The following is a 19774-nucleotide window of genomic DNA, read 5'->3' as shown; positions in this document are numbered from 1 at the left end:
TTGTATTTTTAGTAGAGACAAGGTTTCACCATGTTGGCCAGGCTGGTTTCGAACTCCCGACCTCAGGTGATCCACCCGCCTCAGCCTCCAAAAGTGCTGGGATTACATGTGTGAGCCACTGTGCCCAGTTGAGAAAAAAAAAAAATTTAACTTGACATATAACTGACTTATTATGAAAATGTCAGCTTTATGGGTAGATACACATGCAAATATGTACAAAAATGCTAATCATGTGAGAAGATGAACATTTCTACATTGTATTTAATGATTTCATAGGGTTGCTATTTTACCCTTTCCTGTCTTTATATGTTCAATGGGAAAATCCTCAGTGAAGACTCCTCAGTATGACAGACAAAATGTTGTGCAATCTAATCACTGATAGATGCAGTGAAGTAACTTCTGGTTTTCATTCGGAGCTCTCACAGCTAGGATTAACAACTCTTAGTTGCAAACTCACATGATGAGGAGTTGTAGTATGCTGTCCTCTTCTGCACATTTGTCTGCCATCATAATTTTTTCAACTTGCCAAGGGAAAAAGTGGGAAATTGTTTCCCTCAGACCTACTCATCTCCCTTCCATAGGTTTTCAGGTTGTGTATTGTCCAGATTGCTTAGAAGCTCATGATCACAGAGGTCATATTTGTCAAGAGAAAGCTTTGTTGCAGGATTAAGTGAAGGTGTTTACCACTCAGGGCCTACGGTTCCTCCAGAGGCAGGATGAAATTAAAAATCATTCCTGAATCCAGAAAGTAATGACAGAAGTCAGGGACTACCCACAGCAGAAACAAAAATGCTCCCTTTTGCTTTCCAAGTGGTCACTGCTTATTCTGGCATTAATCATGCTTCTGACCATGATGTGTTTCTTAGTCATCTTTCTCGGTATTCCACTGATTGTGCATCTAAGGAAAAGAGGCCTGGATGAGAGTGGTAAGAGAACAACTGCATCCTTCCATAGCTCATGCCTTGGTGAGCTTTGAAGCACACTGAGCAGAGTCTGAAACTCTTCCTCACTATGGGGTAAGTTGTGTCAAATAGACTCAGAGCCAGTGAATGAGATGGAGTTTTACTGGGGACTTACACAGAGGTCCAGTGTCAGTGGGATTAGCAGGATAACCATGCCCACTTGCAAAAATTATGCAGTTTGTATAGCATTTTTATTTAGCACTTTTTTCTGAACAACCTTTCATCTGTCAGACTTCATTTAACAAAAAAGGAATGGCCTCAATCCCCTGTGTGGCCTGTGTTCCACGCCACAGGATGGGACAGACCAGGGCTAAGATGTTCCTCATAAATAAAAAATAATCACCAGATTGGCCCCTACTAGACTTTTTAGCTTAAAACTGAAAATTCAGAAGCATTTTTTTTATACATGGTCAGTCTCCAGGTATGCCCAAGTCAAGTTAATACTGTCAGTTGCATCCATCATTACAGGCTGGTTCAGGCACTAGAGGTTCTTCTTCCTGAGACGCTAGATTCAAAAAGTTTTTGCTTTTTCTTCAATCATGGGGTTGACAGTTTACTAAAAGGCCTGATGTGTGTGCACATTGCTGGTACAGTTGTCTAAGTTAATGAGATGGCTTCACAGTTGGTAGGGCCTGTTCCTGTTACAGGTGTGACTGGGTGTGTACAGGCTGCTGACGTGCCTCTTCTCTAGACTTTCACTGGACCATAACACTCTGGGGCCCCAGTTCCACTATTTTCCAAGGTGAGACATGCTGAGCCAGACCCTGGAATTGTGGTTCAAGGTGACCAGGCTGAGGCTGCTCTTTAAAAGGCAGAACTGCCAGGTCTGTGTCTTATTTTCCTCATCATTCTAATGTATCTTTTGGTATGCAGACCAGAGTAGAGTCTGCGACAGCCCTCCTGCTAGGGTTGGTACTATTTATACATGACTCTTAAGTGTCAAGGTAGGTTGAGAGATCTCTTCCTGGCACAGCCTGAGTAGGCTAGAGCACTGTGACCCTTAAAGCTTGGTTCATACAGTCTTCAGAGGAATTTCAAAAACCATAGGATGTGGGGGGCAGAGAAAGAGCTGGTACAAATGACAAGTTGCAGGTGAAATAATTGGAGGCAGGAAGAGAATGGGACCTGCTTGGGACAGTACACACACTGCCTGGGTGCAGCTGAACAGTCAAGCCAGTTCTCTGATTTGGGCCTTGTGCAGTGGGATTAACAGGCCCACTTCGGCTCTGGCCTGGGTGCTGAACACTTTGGTTCTAGAACCAAATGTGAATTCTGGACTCAGGAATTCCATTGGGTTTCACAGGCCAGTGGAGTGAGGAGGCCCAGGTGGGCCCACAAAAGTGGCTGTGGGTAGGCTTACCACACGACTGGTTGCTTCTATGCCTACACTCACAAGAGAGATCTTCCTCTCTAAAGGCAAGCCCAGGGAGATCTGAGGCTCATGGGAGCAAGTGAAGAAAAAAGATGATGCCTTAGCTCAGTGTTTTTGCCCCTCCTGGCTTGTGGCTTTGGGGGCTCACATTGCTCATCAGAAAAATGGGCAATGAAAGCCTCTCAGTGACTGGCTGCTCATCCCTTTTACCAGGTCACTGCACAGTGCTCACTCTGCAGCTCCAGGTACCACCTGTGCTTCAAAAAGCTGGGGGATCTCTGGGCTGAGTTCAGGGCCCTGAAAGGGTTCTCCCCTTCAGGGACTCCTCCTGTCTACCCCTCTGTGCCCACCTGACAGCTCACCATGTATGCTGTATGCTACCCTTATTGCATGCTCTTTCCAAGCCCATGTCTCTCTGGGTTGGCTTGGGGCACATGCTCACTGAAGCCCAGGTGGCCTGATCATCTTTCCTCCAGTGTACAGCCTCAGGCAGGTGCCACCCAGGTATTCTCCTAGCATGTGATCTCAGGGGATTGCAGTAGCACATTCCGCTCTAACGTATTGACTAGTTAACCAATGGGTCACTTAATGTGCCAAGATGGGTGTGGGCCTTGACACTCTTGATCTCCTTCCTCTAGTGGGGCTGCATTGGTGGTTGCCATCCTGATTTCTTGGTGGAAAAAGCTAGCAGGTGAGGCAGGACTCAGGGGCCAGGGACAGGACAGAGCACCTTGGCTGGCCTCACCCAGGGCCCTCTGAGGCTCCTGCAGGCAGGAGGACTCCATGGAGCCCCAGATCCCTTTTCTAGGATGGTGCCCACAGCCCCTTCCTGGACCTTCAAGAAGGGCCTACTCTTTCTGCAACCTGTACCTACTGGTCTCTAGAAGATGAGCATTCGTTTCTCTTTGTGGACATGGCCTTCTGCTTCATTTCCATAAGAAATGCCTAGGGAATCCTGGGCCTGTGCTGGAGGTTCTCTAAGTGCCAAAGTCAGTAAGAGTCTCAAGAATATAATTAATAGTATTTTCTGCACATTACTATCTCAGGGTTACTTTTGCCCAAAAATGTGTAAAAACAAATATTAAGATTTTTATCCTTTACATTACCTTAATTAGGTCATCATACAAACCTTTTATTTTCCTCCCAATCATTGAATTTTTGTTTTCTTCTTTGTTCAAATTGTTACCTGCTTTAGAGGCAAAAACTTAAAAAAAAATGCTACACAAATACTAACAGGTAACAGCAATTTATTTAAAATGTAATTAGATTTCTTAAATAAGTAAATAATTTAAGTAAACTTAGTTTATATTACTTGTATAAATTATTTTACATATTATCCTCAATCTTAAAAAAAATTTAGCTAGGTATGCAATTCAAAATTGATAGATTTTTTTAAAATAGGCAACTTAAAAACATTTTATTGGACAAGTTGGGTAATATTAATTCTCAAATATTTCATCTTAGAAATCAACACACTTGACAATTGATATTCATAGTATCTATGAAAGTGACATTCTGAATGTGCTTTTATACTTGCCGAAAATTTAAGAGAAAAAAATCTATTCTGGCCTTCAGTAGTAAAACTTAAAGATTTAAGAAATAAGATTAAATTTACTGGCTAAATTACCCACAAAAACTGAAATAGATTCATTTACTTGTTCTTTATCTTTCAGCATCTGATAATGAACAGATTTTAAGACGTTCAGAATCTGCTTCAGTATAGAAATAAGGCCAAACAGCTCTTGTGAAAGATCATTAAAATATACAGAACAAACCTATTATTTATATTACTTTAAAAAATCACCCAATTCATAGTCCAAAAGAATACCAATCTTACTGGATTTTACTACTGGCAGAAGGTGGGTTTTCTTAGGACCTGATGCAGCATAACCACTCTATATATCATCCAATTGCCCCCAAATCAACCCAGAACTGAAGGCTGATCCTGCCAGGTCCTAAGAAGACAATCTTGACACACACCTAATTTTCATTTAGGCTTGTTTCTCACCTCTACCTTCCAGTAATGTCTGTCAGAACTACACTTCTGAGAGCCCAGGAAAGCAGGGCAGAAATAAAATCTCCTTGGGTTATAACATATGTTTGGTTTTGTTCTTCCATCACACAGCTTTTCTATCCTCGGAGACAATAAGTTGAGGATGTGCTGTGTCAAGATCTAAAATCAAGGACAGGCACGGTGGCTCACATGTGCATTCCCAGCACTTTGGAAGGCTGAGGTGGGTGGATCATGAGGTCAGGAGATCAAGACCATCCTGGCTAACATGGTGAAACCCCATCCCTACTAAAAATACAAAAAATTAGCTGGGCCTGGTGGCGGGTGCCTGTAGTCTCAGCTATTTGGGAGGGTGAGGCAGGAGAATTGCTTGAACCTGGGAGGTGGAGGCTACAGCGAGCCGAGATCACACCACTGCACACCAGCTTGGGTGACAGAGCAAGACTCCATCTCAAAAAACGAAAAAAAAAAAAAGATCTAGAATTAAATCTACTTGAAATGGCTTGATAGTTCTGTCTAAGCCAGAATATAGAGGAGGAAGACTAAAACCATATTTTATATTTTGTTAATCTATATGAAAAGAGTTCAGGGCATTTTAGGTTTCGATACCTGTGGTGCATACTCTTAACCTGTGTCAGCAATTCCAGGTTTGACTGCATACAATTGGCCTCTGCCTCCCCCAGTAGATGTTTAAATGTAGAAACATAATCTGAAAATTTTACAAGGTTTTCACTTAGTTTTGCTAAAATGTCCATCTCTTCATCTTGTTTCAATTGTGAGTCAATTGTGCGGCACGGGTACAATTATGCTCTCTTCATATGCAGAATTAATGTCATTTTTTTTACTATAGATATTTTCCATTTTTCACCTGAGACCACAGGCCAATTTCAAAAAGAATATTTACTTCTAATTATGTAGCTTCTATTACATAGTTAGTATTGTCTTTGTTTACTTCATGTATATGCCAAAAAGACCTCACGACTTATGAAACATTCAACTGTTTACTTAAATTGGCCCAATAAATTTAATAAACTCAATTATGTCAATTTTATAAAGTAAAATGAACAGTAACTAAACAAAAACTGGATTCAATAGCATTCTCTAATTGAAACAAAATATAAAATACACTAAATAACATACAATACACGCACTATGAAATTACTCACGTGAAAATTATTTTGTGAACACCATTAAATTTTATCAAAGTCACTTTCATAATCTCTGAGGTGATTATACAAAGAATGTTTTATGAAAAGAAAATTATGTATTATGTCTACGGTGAGCAACAGGCAAACAGACAAACAACAAAAAAAGAGAATTTGCACAAGATGATTCTAAGCCAGGAGCAATAACATTTTAGATAAATGAATTTAATACACAGCAGAGAAAATAGATTTGCTTTCAAAATCTTTGAAGTTTCTGGTTTGCCGGTAAGTGATCAACACTTGTAAAATTATCTGTTCATTCTAATATTTTTCTTTTCTTCTCAAAGTAGGTACACAACCATAAACAAATATGATTACTTTCTCTATAAATCTGTTACACCTGAAGTTTATTTTACAGTGATATATCTATATATTTAAATCCATGTAAACCAAAACTAAAGGTCTGTATGTGTTTAGCAGACCAGAGAAGTCATATGTTCAACAGAAAAAAGTAAGATAAAATTTTATAAATAGTTGTTCAGAATTCAGAAACATATAGCTCCAATTATACTCATAATCTTCGTTACAACCATCATAATAACCTGTAGTTACAAGAAAACAAAAATGTAAGTTGTAGAAACCATATTCTCTAAATTATTTTAAGTTAAAGACCACTGACAAAGGGATCACTAGAGATGTTAGTCCACTGTCACCCAATAGTATATTGTTACCTACAACCTTGGGTAAGATAGGATAAGTTAACATCAGTGGCAAGATACACATTCAATGTAAAATAGCCTTAACACAATAACAACAATTTTGGTTTATTAAAACAAATTAAGTTCACACATTGTCATTAAAAAGGCATTTTGAAATTCACTGTATTTTAATTACCTTAATTTGCAAATGGTAAGGCAATTTCCTTCTAAAATTCAAATTGTTTCTCTTACTAAGCAGATTATTATCCTGATCACTTACCACACTCCTATCATCCCGTCACTTACGATACTGCTGTAAACTAACTAATAAGTGGCCTTTCCACTTAGAATTTCTTCGTGTATCTTAGGTTTCAGTTTACTTAATCTTCCATGGAAAAGTATATAAATCTGTTCATCTAATGTAGAAGAACCTCTCATAACTCTGGTGCAGCAACCACTGACCATGTTCTTTCACATAAATTCTAGAAATGAAGACATAGCATCAAATGTAAGAGTTAAATTACATCGAAATTTGCTTTTGAAAAATATTGAATCCTTTTAATATAAAAAAGTAGGTTCCCTTTAGAGAAAAGTGATTGAGATTGCTGACTAGAAGCAGCTAGACTGTGCAGTTCTCATAGACAGGAATGCAAGGTATACATAAATACAGCACCTGCAACTGAAACATCCAGGTACTTGCATTGGGAATAATCAAAGAAACAATCTATGGAGAATGGAGTAAAGCAAGGCAGGACAATGGGCCACCTGGGAACAACATGGAGCCAAGGGAACCTCCCCACCCAGCAAAGCAGTGAGTGCATGTGTGACCCTAGAAACCCATGTTTCTCCCCCAGATCTCTCCAACCTTCAGGTGAGGAGATACCCTCATGAACCCACTTCACCAAGGCCTTCAGTTTAACACACAGAGCTACATGGAGTCTCAGCAGAGCAGCCACTTAGGCCTGCACAGATTCAAGAGCCTTAGATACTGGCTTTCCAGGCTTCCCAGAAAAAGTAGCTGCAACTCGAGCAAAGCAGGTTACACCCCTGAACATACCCATAGGAAAGAGGCAGAATCCAGGGGGCTGATAGTGATGGCCTGTAGGACCCACTTCAACAATGCCTCACGTGGTAAGACCTACTGGCTTAGATTCCAGCCAACCATTGGTAGCAGCACTGCACCTCCCTGGGATGGAGCTACCAGAAAGAGGAGTGGAGCTACCAGAAAGAGGAGTGGGCCACCATCTTTGCTGCTTGAGCAACTTAAGCCATTCCAGCCTTCAGGCTTTGAAGAGCCCAAGCTGACCGGGGGGCGGAAAGGATCTCCTAGCACAGTACAGGTGCTCTAAAAAGACATGGCCAGACTGCCTGTTAAAGCAGGTCCCCCGTTTCATTCCTTCTCACTGGAAAGTACTTCCCAATGAGGGTCTCCAGCTACCACCACCAGCGCTCTTTGGTTGATGGAGTTTTGAAACCTCTTTGGGATACAGTTCCTAGAGGGAGGAGTGAGCTGCCATTTTTGCTGTTTGTGTGAGTTAGCTGTTCCAGCCTTCTGGCTTTGGAGAATCCAAATAAACTGGGGGTGGAAGTGGTACCTCTGAATAGCAGAGCTGTCCTGCAAAAATATGGCTAGACTGCTTTCTTAAGTGGGTCCCCAATCATGTTTTCCTCACTGGGTAGGACCTTCAACAGGGGCTTCCAGCTACCTCCTACAGGTGCTTTTGGGCTGGCAACAGGTCTATACCTCCCTGGGATGGCGCTCCCAGAGAAAAGGGCACGCTGCCATTGTTGCTGTTTTGCAGCATTCAGTGGTGATAACTTCCAGTACTGGAAAATCTGAGGTGACTAGAAACTGCAGTGGACACCCAGCATACTGCAGCAGCCCTTCAGAAGTGGTCAGACTGTTACCTGAGTGCCTGTTCTCATATATTCTCACGAGGCAGGTTCTCCAGGCCCGGGCCACTAGCCAATCATTGCCAGAGCTATTGAGCCAGTAGCAACTTAACAACTCCCTGGACAGAGCCTCCAGGGGCCTCTGCAGTACAACTGTCCTTGCTACCCTCAGACTAATAAAAAATCCCAAACCCTAAGTGCCTTATTCACACCTCAAACTGCAGTTTACCCAAGGAGAGGAAGCCAGCCCATCCTCCATGGGTCCCGCAAACTACCCACTGCTCCTCAGCAGACAGTAAACCCCTAACTTGGCCAAAAGTAAAGATCTTCCATCCTGGGCTGGCTGCACTGAGTAATTGCTGACCTACATCTCTCTGAGATGCAGCCCCCAGAAGACAAGCAGAGATAATGCAGCAAGCCAGCTCATGTGGTGGCCAGAGGGTTTGGTGCAAGAGCATCTGTAGTAAAGTGTGGCCAGTGATGGCCATTTCTCTAGGCTCAACTTTCTCCCATAAGAGACTTTAGCCCTAGGGGAACTGTTGGGCCTAATTTCTGCAGGATGGTCTTGCAAATCAGAAGCAGCTGGTCCAACTGAGCAATCCTTGGTCTGCTGGCCTCTCCCAGGGACCCAGTCTGGCCACAGCTGCTTACAGGGCAGTCTCAGGTACCCTGGAAGCTCATACCAGAGCATCTGCACTGGAGGGACATGCCTGACTCATGAAGAGCTCCAGCAAGGCAGCCCCTATGACTGCACCAGCCCACATTTCTTCCCTATACTGCAGCTTCCCGTGACACCATGGCAACTCCTGATATTTCTTTGCTGGCACATGTCTGCAAAGGCAGGTTTGGCTTTGCTTGCCCCATCAGCAAATGGGAATGCAATATGCCCCGCCACCCCCAGCAACTGCCATTGTAGATGAAACTTTGGTGGGCAGAGAGCCAGAAAACTCCACCCCTGCCTTTGTGCTAACACTGTGCAGAGAACAGGGTATCCTCCCACACTCTGAACAATCACTCTTTCTTGGGGGGCAGAGAAGGCATCAAAACCTTTACTGGCCAGTATCCTGCCCCAAGCCAACACCACCTTTAGTGCAACAGCACACAGCCTCCAGCAGGTATCCCCCACTCCCCTCCCAGCTGCTTTGCTCCTGCCACTGAGGTGAATACCCAAAGACAGGCAGAAACCCCATATCCACTAGCACTCTGCTCCAGCTATGGCACCTTCGTCCCACAAAATCGCAAACTCCAAATCTCAAGGAGCCAGAGAACGCAGCTGGGGCTCAAAACAAGTCCCCCGGAGTTAGAGTATGCAGCCTCTGAGTTGTGAGCTGAGCACTGCCCACCCACCACCACCACCAAGTAAAACAAAACAAAACAAAACAAAAAAAACCTCCCAGGAACAAAGCCTGTTGGCTGCATCCATCTTATACCACAATCAAATACTCAAGACCATCAAATAGGATTAAAAAAAAAAAGCCCATTCAAAGGTCAGCAACCTCAAAGATATGCCCACAAAGATAAGACACAATCAGTGCAAAGATAAAAACACAAAAAGCCAGAGTGACTTCTTTCATCCAAATGACCAAATTACATTTCCAGCAAGGCCTAAGATGACAGAAGTAGAATTCAGAATATGTGTAGAAACAAACTTCACTGAGTTACAAAAGTAATTTGCAACCCAATGCAAGGAAGGAAAAAAAATTGCAGGAACTGATGGAAAAAGCAGCCAGTCTGGAGAAAAAATGTGGCCAACCTGATAGAACTGAAAAACACAATACAAAACCTTTATAATGTAATCACAAATATTAACAGCAGAATAGGCCAAGCAGAGGAAAGAATCTCAGGGCTTCAAGACTGGCTTTCTGAAATCAGACAGACAAGAACAGTGAAAAAAGAATAAAGAGGAATGAACAAAACCTCTAAAAAATATGGGATTATGTAAAGAAACCAAATCTATGATGCAAGAGATTGCCTGAAAGTGATGGGGAGAATGAAAACAACTTGAAATACGTATTTCAGGATAACATCCATGAGAACTTCCCCAACCTAGAGAGGCCAACATTCAAATGCAGGAAATGTGAAGAACCCCAGTAAGATACCCCAGGAGAAGGTCATCCTCAAGACACATAATCATGAGATTCTCCAGGGTCAAAATGAAAGAAAAAATATGTTAAAGGCAGCTAGAGAGAAAGGCCAGGTCACCTCTAAAAAGAAGCTCATCAGGAAAACAACAAATCTTTCAGCTGAAATCCTACAAGTCAAAAGAGATTATAGGGGCCAATATTCAACATTCTTAAAAAAAGAATTCCAACACAGAATTTCATATCTGACCAAGGTAAGCTTCAGAAGTAAAAAATATATATGATCCTATTCAGACAAGCAAATGCTGAGAAAATGTTACCACAGGATCTGTCTTAAAAGAGCTTCTGAAGAAAGCATTAAATAAGAAAAAGACTATTACCAGTCACTACAAAAGCACACTAAAGTATACAAACTGCGGACACTATAAAGCAACCACAGAAACAAATGTGCAAAACAGCCAGCTAAGATCCTAATAACATAATCCAATCCACACATATGAATACTAACCTTAAATGTAAATGGGCTAAATACGCAAATTAAAACACAGATGGCAAGCTGAAAAAAGAATCAAGATCTAATGGTATGCTTTAATCAAGACACCCATCTCAAATAAGCTCAAAATAAAGGGAAAAAGAAAAGCCTACCAAGCAAATAGAAAACAGGAAAAGAAGCAGGGGTTGCAATCCTAGTTTCTGACAAAACAGACTTGAAATTAACATAGATTTTTAAAAAAAGGGCATTACATAATAGCAAAGGGCTATATATGCACCCAACATATAAGCAACCAGATTATAAAGTAAGTTCTTAGAGACCCTCTAAGATGATAAATGTTCTTCCACTGTCATTACATTTATACTGCATTTGTTCAGTATTAAATTTCAGATGTTGAACACAGTATGAGGACTTGGTAAAGGCTTTTCCACATTTTTAACACTTGTGGAGCTTCTCTCTCGTATGAATTCTCTTATGTCTGATGAGGTGTGAGAACCAGCTCGATGCTTTGCCACATTCTTCACATTTGTAGGGCTTCTCTCCAGTGTGAATTCTCTTATGATTAGTCAGGTCTGAGAAGCACTTAAAGGTTTTGCCGCATTCTTCACATTTGTAAGGTCTCTCTTCCATATGAATTCTCTTGTGGTTAAAAAGGGTTGAGGAGCGGGTAAAGGCTTTGCCACATTCTTCACAGATGTAGGGTTTCTCTCCAGTATGAATTCTCTTATGTTTACTAAGGGCCGAGAACCACTTAAAAGCTTTTCCACATTCATTACATTTGTAGGGTTTGTCTCCAGTATGAATTATCTTATGTTTAGCAAGGTCTGAGAACCACCTATAGGCTTTGTTACATTCTTCACATTTGTAGGGTTTCTCTCCAGTATGAATTCTCTTATGATTAGTAAGGTCTGAGAAGCACTTAAAGGCTTTGCCACATTCTTCACATTTGTAGGGTCTGTCTCCAGTATGATTTCTCTTGTGTTTAACAAGGGTTGAGGAGCAGGTAAAAGTTTTGCCACATCCTTCACATTTGTAAGGTTTCTCTCCAGTATGAACTCTCTTATGTTCAGTAAGGTTTGAAAACTTTTTAAATGCTTTGCCACATTCTTCACATTTGTAGCATCTCTCTACAGTATGAATTTTCTTATGTCTAGTAAAATCTGAGAACAACCTACAGTCTTTGCCACATTCTTCACATTTGTGGCATTTCTCTCTGCTAAAAATGTCTTTATGTTCAGTGAAGATTGAGCACAACTGAAAAGCTCTGCCACATTTATTACATTGACAGGTTTTGCTATGGGTAGCTGACAAACATTGATGAAGGCCATTATAACTGCTTTTCTGCCCCTTGCAATTACCCACACTTTGGTAGTCTTTCTTTAAATGTAAATTATTAAGGTCACAGCTTCCATATTTTCTCAGAATCACTTTTTGAAATGAATCTTTTATGTCATGATCCGGCAATATCTCTGCAGTAAAATGAAAAGAGCCAGCTGGAGAAAAAAAATAAAATTCTCCCTCATTAGACTCAGGTGAATATACTTCACAAATATATAATTATACAAAGCAATTAACAAAATGACAATAAAATACCACAGGCTCTATATTCTTATAGACATATAAACCTAACAGAAATATACTGACCAAAATGCCTTTGTGAGAAGTCTAAGAACCAGTTAAGCATTTGCGGCACACCAAGTGAGCAAAATGCCAAGAACCACATAGAAGTGTAATAAAAGTATTTCATATTTACGCACCACAGCCATTCTTCATCCTATGATGACTCTAACTATAGACTCCAAACTCCTGTCTTCCCCTTCCAAAAATAAATAAAACAGTGGCACATGTGTCCATGCTTCTGGCTTATTGAGACCTTACCAAAGACTAATTTCTATATTCCATGACAGTGTTGAAAGGAAAGGTGGTATACACTGACAGTTTCGGACAGCTGAGACCAAAGGTAAATGACTGTTACAAGAGAAGAAAGACTTCAGTATCATAGACAGACAATGGGTATAGCAAGTGACTAAGGGATCTCAATAAGAAACATAGGGAATGGCCAGGAGTGGTGGCTCACACCTGTAATCCCAGCACTTTGGGAGGCTGAGGCAGGCGGACCACCTGAGGTCAGATGTTCAAGACCAGACAGGCCAACATGGTGAAACCTTGTCTCAACTAAAAATACAAAAATTAGCAGGGTGTGGTGGCAGGTGCCTGTAATCCCAGCTACTTGGGAGGCTGAGGCAGAAGAAAGGAGAATCGCTTGAACTCAGGAGGTGGAGGTTGCAATGAGCCAAGCTTGTAACATTGCACTCCAGTCTGGGCAACAAGAGCAATACTCAAAAAAAAAAAAAAAAAAGGCAAATATTTTTTAACTAAAAAACACACAAGCTCAGAGAAAACATCCATAGAACAGGCTTGAGAGACTCCAAGACTCTCTAGCCTAAAAAATTGGTATCATATTCCCTCAGACAAAAGTCACTTAATACAGATTTTGACATGTGGCTTTTTATTATACAAATTGCAACATTACAACATATACAAAACATCAAGATAATATGGCTCAAAGATAAAAAAGAATATCCAGAAATCAATTATTAAAAAAAGGAGATGTAAAAATTACATGAGACAATTTGAATTAAAGTCTTGATCTATTTTTTAAAAGAAAAAAAAATAAATTACCCTAGAAAATCAAAATTACATCTCAATGATGCTCAATGAGTAAAATGGAAATTAAAAAAACAAAATGAAATAACAAAAATGAAACCAACAAAAAGATAAAAAGCACAGAAATAAAAATTGTGTAGTAGAACTACAAAAAAAGACTAATATGCACTTCAACATTAGTAAAAAATATAAGAAAATCAAGAAGCTCAGCAAATTTCAACTAAGATAACACAAAGAGATTTCTAACAAGACATAACACAAGCAATGTTTTACAAGTCGCAGACAAGAAGAGAATCTGGAATTCAGGAAGAAGAGACGTGTTATTTATATGCATGCTTCTGCAAGATTACGAGTAAATTTAAGAACATAAATCTTTCAGGCAAGAAGGGAGTAGGATGACATAGTTAAAGCACTGGAAAAAAAAAAGTCTAAGCAAGAATACTATATCCAGCAAAAGTATCCTTCAAAATGGAAAAAAAAAAATCTAACTATATCATGACATATATCAAGATCTACATCAAGATCTAACTATATCATGTCTTCAAGAGATTCACTTTAGATCTAATAAAAAAAAAGACTGAAAATGGCAGGGTGAAAAATACATTTTACGCAAGTGTTAACCAAATGAGAGGAGAAGAGGCAACAATTTATTAAGTTGAAAACGGTCATATTTCATATAATTTACTTTAAGTCAAAATTCACAAGAGACAAAGTAGGACATTCAATTATAATAAGAGGGTTCATTCACTGAGAACCTATAAATACAAGACAGTTTTCCCAAACATATAAAGCAAACATTGACGGAACTGAAGCAAAAATAGACAGCAATATAATAATGGAAGGATACATCAACATCCCACTTTCATTAATACATAAAGCAAGACAGAATATCAATGAGGGAACAAAAAACATGAATGCACTATAAAATAATTACACCTAACAAATGTATACAGACAGCAGAATACACATTCTTTTCAATAGCTCATGAAACATTTTCCTAGATGGATGACCTGTGACACCACAAAACAAGTCTTAACAATTTTTTTAATTGAAATTTTACGGACAATTATTTATGGTCCAAATGGAATGAAACTAGAAATCGGTAACAGAAGAAAAGCTGAAAAATTCAAAAAACATAAAAATTAAACAACACACCTTTTTTTTTTTTTTTTTTTTTTTTTAAGATGGAGTATTGCTCTGTCACCAGGCTGGAGTGCAGTGGCACGATCTCAGCTCACTGCAACCTCCACCTCCTGGGTTCATGTGATTCCCCTGCCTCAGCCTCCTCTCCCGAGTAGCTGGGACTACAGACATGCACCACCACGCCCAGCTAATGTTTTGTATTTTAGTAGAGACAAGGTTTCACCATGTTGGCCAGGATGGTCTCGATCTCCTTACCTTATGATGTGCCCACCTCGGCCTCCCAAAGTGCTGGGATGACAGGCATGAGCCACCACACCCAACCAACAACACACTTTTGAGCATGCTCTTTTTCAAGGGTTGGAAGACATAACATTGTGAATCTTCACAATGCTGCTTAAAGTGACCCACACATTCAACACACCCCTTTTTCAATTTTCAATTTTACTTTTCCTGGCCGGGCGCAGTGGTTCACACCTGTAATCCCAGCACTTTGGGAGGCCGAGGCGGGCAGATCATGAGATCAGGAGATCGAGACCATCCTGGCTAACATGGTGAAACCCCGTCTCTACTAGAAAAAAAAAAATTAGCCAGGCGCGGTGGCGAGCAACTATAGCCCCAGCTACTCCGGAGGCGTCGGCAGAAGAATGGTGTGAACCCGGGAGGCAGAGCTTGCAGTGAGCCGAGATCGCGCCACTGCACTCCAGCCTGGGTGACAGAGCGAGACTCCATCTCAAAAAAATAAATACATAAATAAAAAATAAAATAAATTTTACTTTTCCAAAAAGAAAAAAAAAACCCACAAAATTACGTAAGATCTCAAGGTAACATGAAAAGCCTGACAATCTTTAAAAAGAAGAAAAATATTAGAAGCATTATGCTTAACAATTTCCAAACACAAAACAAAACTACATCAATCAAAGCACTTTGGTACTGGTATAAAGGTAGAACACCAAAGTAATGAAACACAATGCAGCACAGATATAAACTCTTGAATATATGGTCAAGTGAGTTATTTGTACACCATATTGAAGCATTATCCACAAAAGCCAATAGGTAAAAGCAATTTAAACTTTCCTTACCAAATGAATCGATAAATATAATTTAAAATACAAAAAAGGGAATATTAATCAGCTTTTTAAAAGCAGGAAATCTTCTCATATCTATTATAAAGACAAATTTTGAAGACAACATGCTAAATTAGTAAGCCAGCCACACACACAAAAATACTGTATGAATCTACTTACATGGAATATGTAAAAGAGTTACATCCTTAAAAACAGAAAATAGAATGATGTTTGTAAAGGGCCAGACAATGGGAAAAATGAGTAGTGGATTCATGTGTATAGCATATTTCTTTTACAAAAATAAAATGTTCTAAAGATATGTTGCTAAAAATGTCAATATACTTAACAAAGCTGAACTATATAACTGAAAATATTAAAGAGTATACATTTTTAAATTTTTTTAATTTTTATTTTTTAGACAGAGTTTTGCTCTTGAAGCCCAGGCTGGAGTGCAGTGGTGCCGTCTTGGCTCACTGCAACCTCTGCCTCCCAGGTTCAAGTGATTCTTCTGCCTCAGCCTCTGCAGGAGCTGGGATTATAGGCACGCACCACCACACCTGGCTAATTTTATATTTTTACTAGAGACAGGGTTTTGCCATGTTGGCCAGGCTGGTCTTGAACTTCTGACCTCAGGTGATCTGCCCGCCTTCGCTTCCCAAAGTGCAGGGATTACAGGTGTGAGCCACCATGCTCGGCCCTTGTATTTCTTACACTTAAGAATAAAACAATCATTGACTACTAACAAAAAAATAAAAAAAAATAAAAGCAAATATACAAGTCATAAAATAGGGGTAATATTTACACAGGCAAACAAACACAGAAATAATTATATTGGCAACATATGTATGACTGATCAATATCTGACTTTTGTCCAAACATTGTTTTAATGTGTACAGAGTTGAATTATTGTCATATAAAATTATGATACATAAAAACTAAAAACACAATTAATGTGACATAGCCTACTGTAAAACATAAGCCACTAAAATATAAAATGGTGGAACAAAATTTAACAAAAAGAATTAACCAAAAGATATTGAATCAACATAGTGTACTACCAAACAATAATTATTCTAGATAGCCAAGCATTTTAACTGTGACTGCACATTTATAAAGAGCACATATTTTGGTATTTTTGTTTAATTTCAACTTTTCCTATAGGTTCAGAGGCCACATGTCTAGGTTTGTTACATGGGTATATTATGTATTGCTAAGGTTTGGGATAACTGCTACTACTACTCAGATAGATAGCATAGTACCCCATAGGTAGCTTTTCAGGCCTTGTCTCTTTCTTCCCTTCCTCCTCTAGTGGTCCCCAGTGTCTATTGTTTTCATTTTTATATCCATGTATACTCAATATTTAGCTGTCACTTATAAGTAAGAACATGCAGTATTTGCCTTTCTGGTTTTTTTCCATTAATTTACTTAAGATAAGGGCTTTCAGCTGCATCAGTGTTGCTACAAAGAACACAATTTTTTTTGGCTGTGTAGTATTTCAATGTGTATATAGGTACCACATATTCTTTATCCAATCCACCACTGATGGGCAACTAGAGTGATTTCATGTCATTGCTGTTGAAGACAATAAAGTTTGAATCACTAGTATACAGTGAAAGCAATAACATTTTATAGAAAATGCATTATAATCATTCATAAAAAGCTTTGATGAGAAAATATGAATAGGCACTTAAATAATACTAGACATATTTATTATGTCATTAATGTATAGCTGCTATTTTTGCACAAAATGTAAAGGCAAGGCGACCTTTGGAAGCAAAGCATTACATTACTAAAATAATATAAACAATATAAATACAGTACAATATGGAATAAGATAAAATAATTAGAAATAAATTTATACAATCACATAGACAAAGTTTGAGAAAAGTTGATGAAAATGCTAGTATCTTTTTGTATGCAGTAAACCTAAACATATAAATCAAAGATTATAATATATGGTGTGCCTATTAATTATCTAGTTCACCTTTTATACAACATATACATTTGAGCACATTACTTCAGAGCTTGTGAAATTACAGGCATAGTTGTTACACACAATTCAGAAAGAAAAACATATATATAAGACACAGCCCTAGTAGTCTTCATAGTAAAGAAGATAAAATTATAAAATAATAGTTATTAAGAAATAGGTAACAATTTGGAATTTATTATGTTTATTATGTGCTGGACAGTGTTCTAAGTAACCTATGGTATTAGTGTTTTTAGGAATTCTGTGAGGTGAGTAGATAAAATCAACTATTCCACAGTAGAGGCAATTGTCATATAGAATTTAAATTTCTAAGTTTAGTTCCTACTAAGAAAAATATACTTTTGAAGTGAAATAGATGTTTAGATTTTCTTGTACTTAATCAGATGCTTTGTGCTCTGATAAAAGTTCTCACTTTCATTTTCTGTATGATCAACTGATTGGAAATTATAAAGCAGAAACATATGACATCTGTTCTGGGTCTCTCTCAAATCTCTTAACCAAATCTCCCTACTCCTCTCTAACATACTGCACAGATTTTTAAAAACACCTCCAAAAATTTGGACACATTTTCCAGATCCCTCAAAGCAATAGAAGAGCAGTTAGATTATTTAGATCCTTACAGCATAAAAAGGAGTTGTCTCTCTCTGTCAATGCACCAGCAGATTAAATGGATAGAAGACTTAAAGAATTCAAAAGCTTAATAAGCATACATCAAAAAATTGTCCTCCATGACAGTAAGAGGCTTTTCAAGAACCAATTCCATTGGAGAATAGCCTCCCAATCCACATTTTAAACTCTTGTTTTCTCCTTCACGTTTGGACCTATCACATGTGTTATCTGCTAAATCATTCATACCTATCTGAGTGTATGGCTATTCTTTCCACTCGTTTCACATTCCAGTAATACTTTCTATGCTGCAGAAGGTAACCAGGTCTAGCTTAAAGACTTTCCAACACAACCTTTCTTTCCTTCAACAGCAATTGGTCTAAGTAAAACACAATCAACTCCCAGTATTATCCTCAAGAGAAATCTAAAACAACAGGTCTGTTTAAAGTTCTGATTAATAGAGTCTGTCTCCCTTAACGTGAAAATGATGGAGTAATGAGAATTACAGTTTGTATCTGCTAGAAGGTGAATGTTGTTATAATACTAGAGGAACTGCCATGCCACAGTCATCTAAGGAAGCAAAAGATTATAGAATCTGACAAGAAAATGAGGAAAAATCTCTTTAACTTAGAAATTACACACAAAAGTTCAAAGACATAACTGAGAACATGTTTGTGAAGCACTAAAAAATCTATAGCCTGGCTCATTGCTACAGCCATTCTTTAAGCAAGTCTTTAAATATTAGATTAGATGGCTGTTTTTAAGTTTTCAAATTTCATAAAAGGATCACGTAACATAAAAAAAAAAAAAACAGAAAACATACCCCACTTGAAGAAATAAATTTCCAAAACTCAATCCTTAAGAAAAGAAGATCTTTGCATTATCTGACAAAGATGTCAAAATAATGATACTAAGTATGCTCAATAACAAAAATAGAACAAAGATTTAAAAAAAAGAACCCAGTAGAAATTGTGGCAGAAAAATAATTGTTGAAAAATTTTGTAAGTCACAACAGAATTAATGATCAGAAAACAAAAATCAGAAAACTAAAGACATATTATTTATAAACATTGAGTCATGAAAAAATAAAACAAAAAAAGTTGAAAAACATCAACATGGAATATGTAACTAATTTATTAGATATGATTAAGGAGACCAATGTATTCATGAAAGGAGTCTTTGAAGAAGAATGCAGGAGAAAAGTCATAAAGAGGTTATTTGAAGAAAAAAGGACTCACTAAGAACTTCCTAAATTTCAAAGTGATGAAAAAAAATGCTACCAACCAAGGATACGTAATCTGGGAGAAATTTACTTTAAAAATAAGACAAAAATAAAGACTTTCTAACATGAACCAAAGGTAAGGGTGTTCATTACCCCTAGAAAAGTCTTATAAGAACTACTACATGGAGTCCATTATGTTGACAGACATGGTGGTTCACACCTGTAATCCTAGCAACTTTGTAGGCTGAGGCAGAAAAAGAATCATTTTAGGCTGGGAGTTTGAGACCAGCCTGGGTGATATAGTGAGACTCCTTCTCAAAGAAGAGACCTTTATAATAATTTTGTTTTTCAGGGAGAGGGTTTTAAAACCTGCTAGAACTAAAGATTGATTGAAGTCATTTTGAAAAGGCAGGTCCTCATATAGGTG

The 19774-nt window shown here is 38.6% G+C and overlaps 1 protein-coding gene and 1 pseudogene across 6 annotated transcripts in view; both read right to left on the bottom strand.

The window, feature by feature from the left end:
- Positions 1–3564: 3564 nt before the first annotated feature.
- Positions 3565–4577, bottom strand: LOC101132569 (tripartite motif-containing protein 60-like; annotated as a pseudogene).
- ZNF736 (zinc finger protein 736) overlaps positions 3565–19774 on the bottom strand; it is a 49832-nt gene continuing 33622 nt past the window's right edge. For 4 of the 6 annotated variants that reach the window (XM_031012896.3, XM_063708568.1, XM_055346934.2 and 1 more), the window contains one exon: positions 3565–12148. In XM_031012896.3, coding sequence (XP_030868756.1) covers positions 11091–12148 — 1058 coding nt within the window. In that variant the 3' untranslated portion in view covers positions 3565–11090. The remainder of the gene's footprint in view (positions 12149–19774) is intronic. The other 2 variants (XM_055346935.2, XM_055346936.2) reach the window with 1 other exon arrangement.

Source organism: Gorilla gorilla, chromosome 6 (assembly GCF_029281585.2).
Source record: "Gorilla gorilla gorilla isolate KB3781 chromosome 6, NHGRI_mGorGor1-v2.1_pri, whole genome shotgun sequence".
NCBI classification, from domain to species: Eukaryota; Metazoa; Chordata; class Mammalia; order Primates; family Hominidae; genus Gorilla; species Gorilla gorilla.
Note: the sequence above shows the minus strand (reverse complement) of the source record. Positions and strands in the feature narration are given on the sequence as shown.